At 36.5% G+C, this 10082-nt stretch overlaps 2 protein-coding genes and 1 long non-coding RNA gene across 6 annotated transcripts; 2 read left to right on the top strand and 1 right to left on the bottom strand.

Moving 5' to 3' along the window:
- Positions 1-2038: 2038 nt before the first annotated feature.
- Positions 2039-3550, bottom strand: LOC112286622 (uncharacterized). Its single transcript, XM_024528679.3, has 3 exons — positions 3410-3550; positions 2939-3272; positions 2039-2663 (listed from the first exon to the last, which is right to left on the bottom strand). The coding sequence occupies exons 2-3, from the start codon at positions 3063-3065 to the stop codon at positions 2281-2283; spliced, it is 510 nt and encodes a 169-aa protein (XP_024384447.1). The 5' UTR covers positions 3066-3272; positions 3410-3550; the 3' UTR covers positions 2039-2280.
- A 72-nt stretch (positions 3551-3622) lies between these two features.
- LOC112286617 (uncharacterized) lies at positions 3623-7697 on the top strand. Of its 4 annotated transcripts, none has more exons than XR_012217162.2 (11): positions 3623-3760; positions 4242-4467; positions 4722-4781; positions 4995-5130; positions 5440-5478; positions 5612-5808; positions 6222-6265; positions 6360-6396; positions 6579-6653; positions 6825-7204; positions 7559-7697. XR_012217162.2 is itself a non-coding variant. In XM_024528666.3 (9 exons), exons 1-9 carry the CDS (start codon positions 4295-4297, stop codon positions 7126-7128), a joined length of 1065 nt encoding a protein of 354 aa, XP_024384434.1. In that variant the 5' UTR covers positions 3989-4294; the 3' UTR covers positions 7129-7324. The 4 variants fall into 4 exon arrangements, 1 of the variants encoding a protein (XP_024384434.1); XR_012217163.2 differs by having other exon boundaries at positions 3629-3760; positions 4248-4467; XR_002971071.3 differs by lacking the exon at positions 3623-3760 and having other exon boundaries at positions 3989-4467.
- A 674-nt stretch (positions 7698-8371) lies between these two features.
- LOC149989849 (uncharacterized) lies at positions 8372-8974 on the top strand. Its single transcript, XR_016502130.1, has 2 exons — positions 8372-8507; positions 8776-8974. It is a non-coding gene; the product is annotated as an uncharacterized LOC149989849 (long non-coding RNA).
- Positions 8975-10082: the final 1108 nt, after the last annotated feature.

Genomic DNA, 10082 nt, shown 5'->3' with positions numbered 1-10082 from the left:
AAATCTACTTGAGTTTTAATAATTTAAAAATAAATAGTTTAATTAAGCTTAAATTTATAATACACATTAATATAACTTTGATGACAAATCTACAAATTTTTATTTAAATATCTACTATTAATCTTACAAAAAGTTCTAAAGTATAAATTATTTTTATTTCTCAAAACCAAAGTCATTCCAAAACTATCTTCACTTTGCAAAGCTCTTGCAAAGTTATTACAAATTCAAATCATTCAAAATCAATATCCAAAGAATACATCTATTGTTTTTTTTTTAAATTCCACTTTCTAATCAATAAAACACTTAGATTTTCTATGAACATATGGTTTTATATCTTGGAGTTTGGTTTTAACCTTAGTTCAAAAATGATCCTCCTTAAGCATCAATCTAAGTTTTTTTTAAGAAAGTTTTACCAAAAGCTATTCTTTAATATTACTAAAAGATTCCTATAATATTATTTTTGCTAATTTATCTTATTTTATCTTGTTTATGGCTCTACAAAGTAAATAGAAGTTCTTTTTATGAAAGAACTCCAACTCAAATCCTCTATTGAAAACATTGAATCTTTCAAGATGTATGATACAAGAGATTACAATTGTATGTCAAAAATTACTTAATTCTCAAAATATACTACAAATCATCATAGACAAACAAGTTTATAGATGTTTTCACCATACTCTAGGTTGATAAACTCTTCCATCCTTTAAATCATTCAAATCCTCTCCCAACTCACAAATCAAATGCAACCAAGACAAGCCAAGATACAATTGTGATATAGTATTCAATGTGCTTAAGGCAAAGGGAATTGAAAGGAATAGAAGAAGGAAGGATGTATGAGCAAGGAGTGAACACACAGCTACAAGGATTTTATAGTGAGGACAAAAGGGAGTGAAGAAGGAGGAGGACAAAGATATGTAAACAAAGAGACAATACAGTGCTATGAGGGCTTTACGATAGGGGGCAAAAAGAAGTGAAAGGAGAAGAAGAAGCGAGTATGTGTGAATGAGAAGACAATACATGACCACTAGGATTTTAAGGTAAGAACCAAGGAAAGTGAAAGGAGAAGAAGAATAGAGGATGTTTAAAATCCTTGATGGTACAAATGCAAATAACACTATTGAGTTATATTATCTAAGAGGCTAATGAATAACAACATGCAGTTGTGTGTGGTGCATGCATTGAACAGAGTCATGATCTTGCTTAAAAATAAATTATCTCCCTACAACAATTAATTCAGAATAAATAAAGTATATGAATTCAAGGTAATCTTATTAATACCATTGTAAGAATCTACATTATAAAAAAAAATTAAAAAATTTCTTGTATATAATAATAACTATACCAAATTTTAATTATGATAATATTAAAGATTGTAACCATAATTTACTGATATAGTATATATATATATATATATATATATATATATAATCAAAGAATTATTTAATTTACTAATAACATTATTTCTACATATCCTAAGAAAAAACATGCTATACATATAATATTTAATTTACAATAATCTTCAAAATATATTTTGAAAAATCTTCTAAAGTTATAAAACATCTTTAATTTATAAAATATGATTATTAAATTCTATAGATATTTTAAAATATTTTTTTATTATTAAATTTTAATAGTGTAATTTTTTTCTAGTTGAAAGCTTAGATTTGAGAGTAATATTTTTTTTTAGAAAGAATATATGTTCTTTCTACAAAACATGATATAGCTTAGACTTGAGAGTAGTAATTTAAATTTAGTAAGTGTGCAACTTTAATTCATAATGGTATTAAGAAAAAATTAAAAATAGTTAATTATAAATTTGGAATCAAAAAATTATTATGAATAGTTAAAAAATCAATAAGCATGATATCTAAAACCTGAAGCTTTTTTTTTTTTTTTAGTTTCAGAGTTATTTAATTTATTTTTAGAATGAATTTGTATTTAAAATTTTTGTGTATTACTCAATAATTAAAAATATTCTTATTATTCTAAACAAAGAGATTATAACATTCTCTAAAGAAAAATAGCATAATTATATATATATATATATAAGATTTATTTAATTGAGCATTGTAAAATAACAATTTCTGTTTCAGAAACAGAGGATTGGATAGTTCATCAGAAATGGTGTGAGGATTCCACTTCGTTGCTGTATGAAACTTGATGGAGAAGAAAACATAAGATCTGAACAGGAAATCCTGGAACTTCCTGTGCACACATACATTTGCAAACACAAGCTCCATGACCAAGTATGCATCGGCGAATGGCCCAAGAGCCCAATGCTCAACCTACACAAAGAATCAGAAACTTCAGAGGCTGGAGTAGGAATCGAACGGCACAAGACTCATCCTCAATGCACCAACAGACCAGTTTGTGGAGTTCCTTGTAGTAAGGCATCCAGTTCATCACTGTCGAAAGTAAAAATGCAATGGTTGCCATGGTTGCTTTTGGATGCTCGACCACCCACTTCTTGGCCTGCAACAAGGGTAACATTACGACGTTGAATCTCGTTGGCTCAAGCAGCGGTGGTGGTGGTGGCAGTGGCTCTGGCTCTGAAGGTGGTGATGATGCTGCTGATAGTGGTGGTGATGGTGGCAGTGACGATAGGGATGATGCTGCTGATGGAGGTGGCGCTCTTAGAAACAAATCCTTGAAGCTCCCATAAACTGCATTCTCCGTGCTCACATCATGAGTTGGTTTGTTAATGTGTAAATGCCATTGCAGTTAACACCCAGCTACAGTACGATGCTATGATTGCTACAGAAGTGCTGTGACATCTCCAATGCAATTCAAGAAGCATGTAATCGCACTCATTTAAGTACATGATGCAGGTTTGCAGCATGAGAGAATGTGCAAGCCGCAAATAATTTGGACTGATCACAAACCCAGCAAACATGACCTGATAACGGTACAATAGAAGTGGTACATTAAGGATCATTACAATTCTGTTGATTAGCAGCTGGGACAAGAGCAGCTTCACCGTCGTCCTCTTGGCTATGATCAACATCCGAAATTCTTCTCAGAAAATTCTGGATATGGGTAATATCCTCTTGTGTATGTTTTTCCATTTTTGTGGTATCTACGTCCCCTATTCCACTTCAGGTAGTTCCTCGTCTTGGTCTAAACTTGTTCCCAAATTTACACTCATGACCCCAGAGGAAGCAACGATCTTTTGACATACTGAAATGCAACGGAGGGTGTTCCTGCATATTTTAGCAGCTATTCCCTGGCGTTGTGCCCGCCATAAACCATAGCACACAACTTCGACGATCCTCCTACCCAAATACAAGAGAGTGAATAGATGAGTGTTTTTAAATGTTGACGTAGAATGAGCGACGAATTCTTTCAAGCATCAACTTGGGTTGCAATATTTCTGAGATCCAGAACAGCGAAAAACTGCATTAATAATCACCTGAATTGTACAATGACAGGAATGCGCCATTTTTAACATCCACATGCCACAAGGACAATGTCTCCTAGTGTCGCATAATCCTCTTTGCAAACTCGCAAGGAACTCTGACTTTGAGTCTGCAAGGAGACAAACCTATGAGTGCGCTCCTTCATCCACACCCTCACTCACCATCGAAAGGTTCTCTCCGAATCGGCAGCATGTTGCAAATAGTCAGAAAACAATGCCTACTTCTTGAAAACCTCTGGGTCAAACCTAAAAAGTGACATCGGATGGAATATAGCCATGCTACAAGGAACTTCGAGATGGAAAGAGACAACAAGTTTAACGAGATGGAATATCACGAGATGGAATGTGTGTGTGCTACTCATCTACTCATCTTTCTACGTCAGAATAGATACTTTGGAGAACAGATTATAAATTTAGTGCATATTTCTTACGAGTTTAATTTATGGGTCACCTGTTTAAGAATTTCGTTTATCAAAATTCTGTGGATTGAATAACCCTTAACTCACAACCCTTGTTCTGCAAACTTACTTCCACACAGACTACTTGACGTATTTGTGTGAGGCACGGATTCCCACTGTTTTGTGTCCACGTATGATAGTCGGAGCTCTTGGACTTATGAGTGGATTCTCATGAGCATATCTCGGAAGCTTTACTTGAAACCGGTGTCCTTGTTGCAAGCAGCGAATTCAGGAGTTGGGTGCAGCAAAGTTTTGATGAGATGATGCTATATTGTGATTCTCTCCACAGGCTGGAGTGCGCGTGTATTTCTGAGCAGAGTTTTGAAGGTTTACAGAGTTTGATTTTGGTCGTTGTTGCGAATTTGAAGATGTAGGGTTTTAGAGCGGAGTATGATCAAAGAGCAGCAGAAATCGACAGAATATGGCGCAGGCAGGATTGACAGCGCTGGATACATGGATGTCGCGCAAGTGGAGGGAGCGCGAGCGTATGTGGCGAAAAGATGTGAGGCAATGGCGATCCGAGGAATTGATCTTCCGCGCAGATGCTCGGAGATACGAGCGTGCAGAAGCTCTGTTTCGGATGCAAAAACGCAGGTATTATTATCGACTGAACTTTTGCTGCTTCTCATACTGATGGAAATTAATACCAAATAAAAATTGTTCTAAATAGATGAGAAATCTTCGCTTGTTGATAGAATTACTATCAAGTCCGTGCTCCTGAGTATGGTGTTGACGTGGTATCAAGGCGGTTCCGCACTAATTAGCTTTCAGCTTGCTGAGATCGCAATATTTTTCTAAATTGAAACTGGGTCCATCATATTTACGTGTATCGTCCATGAATTTGGTAGATGGCGCGAAGAAGATATGAAGCAGAGGCGAGTGGATAATTCGCATTACCTTTGGTCCAGGTTAGAACAGGGATATCACCACTAGTTTATGTTTGTGAATGTATCTGATCTGCTGTCGCTGCGATCCTTGAAATTTGAAGTACTGTTGCTTTCAGGCCGCCTGATCGTGTTGGCGTTTAGGCTTCTGTTTTGAAAGGTTTATGTTTCAAAACGTCGTCAGAGTACTCGTCACATACTGGTGTTGAAGTCGTGTTTGAGAAAAGCTGTGAACAGATGTGCAGAATTGAATAGACGTGAAGTAGATGAGAAGGCGGAGCACCTTCGTTTACTCAGTTGGCTTACAGGACTGATTACCAGTTTCACAATGACAACGCTTGTAGAGTTTCAATTCGATGCCACCGTTTCTACAGTATGCGACTATCCTAACCTCGTGAATATGTTGCTGTTATTTTCTTCACGAATAGTTTTTTTTTCATTTGAGAGGGTTTTGTTAAGGATAGCTTTAGGTTTTTGTTCTGCTAATTCTGTCGAATAGTAGCAGAGTCAGATATCCCGAGAACGTTCCTTTATTCTATTAATAAGTGTGGTTCAGGAATCAGCGTCGTGTTTAAATAAATGTTTTGTTTATTTAGGTGCTCATTGCTCTTTTTGGAAGCTCCATGAATCTATTTGCATTTGTCATTTGATCGATGTATGTGTTGTGCTAAATGACTGGCAGGCTCGATTAACAGCCTATGCTATCTTCACCGCTCTTGTGGTTAGTCTCCTCTCACTTTGTTTTATGTAAGCAAGCATGTAGTATGTCTCGGATCTGTGTCTCCTCTTCAGAATGTTGCTATTCGAATCTTAGCTTCGTAGGTGACTGACGGATTCCAACTGTGGGTTTTCAGCCAACTCTCATGACAACAGCAACGATGATCAGTGTGTTTCTTCTTGGATCTATTTTGAAGATGGGGAAGTGGTTTGTTTCCGAGGAAGCTGAAGAGGAATTCATGGCACAGTGTCGTATTTATGCCGAATCTGCCCACCCTTCGCAACTTGCCCCTCCAGCTCCTCGCCGTACGTTCGATCGATTTTGGGAATTCAGGTTCTAAGTGCTTTACTTAAGCGGTGTTCTAGATGATTTATGACAGGGTGTGCTAGTTTGTCAATTTCCATTTTCGTCAAAAAAAAATTCAAAATTTCAGGCAGCGTAAGAGTTTTAAAGTTTAACAGCAAGATCTCTGCGGCTTTGTGTAGTTTTTTTGATTTTTTCATCGAGATGATTTCTGAAAGAGCCTTCATGTCTACCTCATTCACGTAGCTCATCCTTTATATCGGGATGTTTGGACTCACCACATGCGAATTGTCATGCCGAAACGTTGATAAGAGTGTTTGTGACGCTGAATGTATCTTGCTTCATCGATTTGGTCTCTTGGACTGTTCTAAAAGAACTTGTATATGTTTTTAGGTCAATCATGCTACTGATACGGTTCAAACTTGATGACTTCAATGCTGCAGGTGTGAAGGCGATTGGAAGAGAGCTTTTCGTATGTTTTCATGGGGTAATACTCATCATAAATTTCTTCGTCATTCATGTTAAATGACTCGGAGCAATAATTAACAACAGAGGCTCAAATCTTGTGTTTTGTTTTGCAGGCATTACATTTTTTCTGGCGCTCCTCTGTTCTTTAGGGTAAGCCCTTTACTTTGTAGACTTTACATTCACCATTTCCTTGTGTATCGCCGATTGTCTGTTGGATGCTAATGACGATTTCTTGTCAAAGTATATTTGGACCTTAGTGTTCTTTCAAAAACATTACCCAAAGTAATGGATGCAACATCTGATATTTCTATGCAACCGTGGTTTCGATGCAGCTTTGTGAAGTTTTGGTTTAGTGACTTCATTGCCATCTTTTTCGCTGTCATTATCGGCATCTTCTTCATCATCTGGTAACGAATGACCTCCAGTATGAATCATTTCCTAGTACTTTTAGTTAGGCGGAACATAACTCAAGTATGTTATGTTGTCAGGATAATTAGTTCTCTTATATTATGACGTACATGCGGAAGGGTCCTTGGTTTGAATGACAAATTTTTTGATCTCATTTTTGTTCGCCGTAGGCTGGGAATTAAATTCACTTACGGCTTATACCTTAGAGACGACTCTGCAAACGACGAGCCAGCGGTGACAGTTTCTCGCCGACGACCAGAATTGTCCTGGCCAGAAGATCCTTTCAAATGGCATATCCAACCACAGAAGAGCAAATCAATATCCAGTTCGACAAGCCTCCTCAACAGGGAAGTGAACGCCACGCCTATACCCTCATCATCGTGGCCGCTCTCACTTGATCGGAGTTGTCCTAGCAATTCTTCAGCAAATGTACCCGCTGTAAATACTGTGACAGCAGTAGATACTGCAACATGATAAGGCTGCAATATGAGTCACAATAGACTCACGCAGCCATCCCTTGTGAATTACACTAAGAGGGTGGCTATCACAGGTATTTAGCATCTCTCGTCAACAATTGAATTACCACAGGTCCTCTACGCAGCTGACGACATGGCTTCTCGATGTTTTTTTGTTGTGTTCCTATAATCAACTTATCTCACACTTTCCAAAATCACGTTATAGCACCACAAACATAACTCGGATTCAATTGATCTCTGAAATTGCAAGATCGTTACATGCTCTCTTAAACTGCATGACTTTTATCGTCTTCGACCCATGTTTAGACTCCCCAAGTTCATTTAGCTCTTGTTTCCATGTTCCTGCGATGACAGCAGCTTATTTGTTAGGAACTCGAATATCAGCTATTCGCAAAAATAACTTGCAATTATTGGCATGTCACACCCAGCGCATCCTAGCTACTCGGCCATGGAGTGTCAACTGAAGATGGTCTGTCCTAGACCCGATGTGCTGGATTTGAACAACAGCAAACATGATGCAGGCGGTGGTGTGGGCGACACATATTGTGAAGATTCTGCCACTGAGGATCAAACGTTTATCCCATGGAATCAGTTGGTTGCCAGGCACGTTCAGAATATCCCCATTGCACTCTAGAACCCAACTAGGCCTGCAAATACTTTGTAAACGAGAAGAATGTTGTGCCTTTTTTAAGTGTGGCTGGGATAGTGAATCACAGAATCCAGTTTATAATCGATTCAACATTACATGGTTGCTCACGTTTCCTTAGAACTCTTTTGAAGGAGTACTCTGTCTCCTCTATTGCAATGCTGGTATTGAAAGCCGCCGGGACAAACGTGCAGTGGGGTCGACCTCCTGAGAGATCCACGCTATAACAAAGGAACCGCATTTTCAGAAGGGGAGCGAGACAGGCATTACTTGAGGGGTCTCCTCCCCCCTGTCGTATTGACACAGGAGCGCCAGGCAAGCTACTGACACAGACCTTTTCCCGTGCTAAGAACATCCTCTGAAGCATTGAGTTCGTACATATTTTCTGTTGTTTTAGAAGTGTTGCTTATTCAAGGTTTACTGATGACCGTGTTGTGCCAATTAAATTGGTGGCAGATCGAACGCATTCTGCAAAACGTGCGGTCGTACGAGAATAATCTCGAGAAGTACGTGGATGTGATGGACCTGCAGGTTCTTGTTGTTCTACTGAACCACGGATGCAGCTAAACTTTCCTTCGATTTGTTCGCATCTCTCAAACAGAGTTTTAGTTGTTTCAGTCTTAGTCCTTGAACGTTCGGCTCCGCCGAGTTCCTCAAGATATCCCGGACGCGTCCTCTACAGCAGAAAGTCAATACGTCAGGCACAACGAAAGGAATTCTCCAGCACAAGTGTAATCCAGAACCAAGCTTGACGGAGAGTATATTTATGATATGTTGTTGATGATTTCTATGTTGGAGACTATTGATAATTTCTATGTTGCTACAAAGGAGGATAGGACAGTTCAACATTAGCTAAACTAATCACATCAATGACTAAGTTGATAAATTCTTTCATTAGAGATGATGCTGTTACAACTGCAGAGAAACATGAGGTTATGGTGGTCTGGTAATTTAATTAATTAATTTCCTTAATTGAGGACGATATTGTTGTTGTTGCAGAGAAAGAAGAGAATAGAGGGGGGCAGCTAAGAAGCAATTTGTTTAATTGGAGGACTTGTATTCATGGTTGGATGATTAATTTAGAATGGTTTATCTAATTAGTTAATTGTGAGAGCATATGAATTTGTGAAAATTTGTATGTATTTTATGATTAAAATATAAAATAAAAATTCACCTCCTTGGTGGTTGTTGAAGATAATCTTAGTGGAAAATAATTAATTTTTCACAAATATTTTTTGTGGAATTCAAAAGATTCTTATATGCAATCATGTCCAATAACATCTTTAATTATAATATTAAAATAAAATAATATATATATATATATACATAATTTTTTTCTTTTTTAAATAAAAATTAAATAACTTATATCATACTTTGAATAGAAGCATTTAATAGATGAAATAGAGATTTAAGTTAATAAAATTATATGCTTTTAAATTAACTAGTTATTTTATTTATTCTTATGTGGAAGTAATGTGTTTGTTGTTTAGAACGAATTCTTGCAATTGATATTAATAATGTTAAAGACATAAATCTCAAAGAACTAAAAGATCAATAAACTCTTGTGTCATACAAAAAGACTAAAAAATCACTCAAAGATAGTATAGTATTAAATTGGAATTGCTATTGCTAAAGACAAGAAGACTAGAAAGTTTTGAAATAAGACTAAGTACTCAAAAGGTATTGACAAGAGTGAAGAAGGCTTCACTCTTGCCTCTATATATACTATCTAACTAAGAACTATATGGCAATGTTCTATAGGACCTCCAACATAAGATATGTATTTTAACTTCAAGGCAAGTTTCTTATATGTGTGTCACATGGTTAGTTTGTAATATAATCTACTAACACATGCAACACGTGGTTAACTTATTAGCCAAGTATTCAATCTACCAATCACCTATAGACATGTTTAAAGGTGAAATTGCATCTATAAAGCTTTTATAAAGCTTTTCTGCAAGATATCATTAAATTAACATGTTTTCACCTACTTCTACCTAGTTATATTATCTAGGTAATTATTGGAGTATGTATGTCTATGAAAGTGTCACACATATTAGCCACTTGTGGTAAAAATTTATCATATAATGCACATGTGAAACTTATCTTGCAAGTTAGACATATGTCTCATAAATTGAATACATGTTAGAAGTCCTATAGAACATTGCCACACAGCTATTAGTTAGATAATATATATGGACACAATAATAAATCCTTTTTCATTCTTATCAATGCATTTTTTGTTCTTAATCTTGTTTCAAAAGTCTCAAATCTTCTTGTCTTTGGTAATAGCTATTCTAATCTTA

The sequence above is a fragment of the Physcomitrium patens genome, chromosome 1 (genome assembly GCF_059467195.1).
Source record: "Physcomitrium patens ecotype Gransden chromosome 1, ASM5946719v1, whole genome shotgun sequence".
Lineage (NCBI taxonomy): Eukaryota > Viridiplantae > Streptophyta > Bryopsida > Funariales > Funariaceae > Physcomitrium > Physcomitrium patens.
This window is presented reverse-complemented; position numbering and strand designations above follow the sequence as displayed.

What these genes read in the sequence shown, in the direction of transcription:
- LOC112286622 (XM_024528679.3), bottom strand. Translation starts at nt 3,065, where the DNA reads ATGGAAAAACATACACAAGAGGATATTACCCATATCCAGAATTTTCTG. An exon ending in AGCTGCTAATCAACAGAATT is followed by an intron (nt 2,664 to 2,938) that starts GTAATGATCCTT and finishes CGGAGAATGCAG; the next exon opens with TTTATGGGAGCTTCAAGGAT.
- LOC112286617 (XM_024528666.3), top strand. Translation starts at nt 4,295, where the DNA reads ATGGCGCAGGCAGGATTGACAGCGCTGGATACATGGATGTCGCGCAAG. An exon ending in TCGATGCCACCGTTTCTACA is followed by an intron (nt 5,131 to 5,439) that starts GTATGCGACTAT and finishes AATGACTGGCAG; the next exon opens with GCTCGATTAACAGCCTATGC. An exon ending in GCGCTCCTCTGTTCTTTAGG is followed by an intron (nt 6,397 to 6,578) that starts GTAAGCCCTTTA and finishes GTTTCGATGCAG; the next exon opens with CTTTGTGAAGTTTTGGTTTA.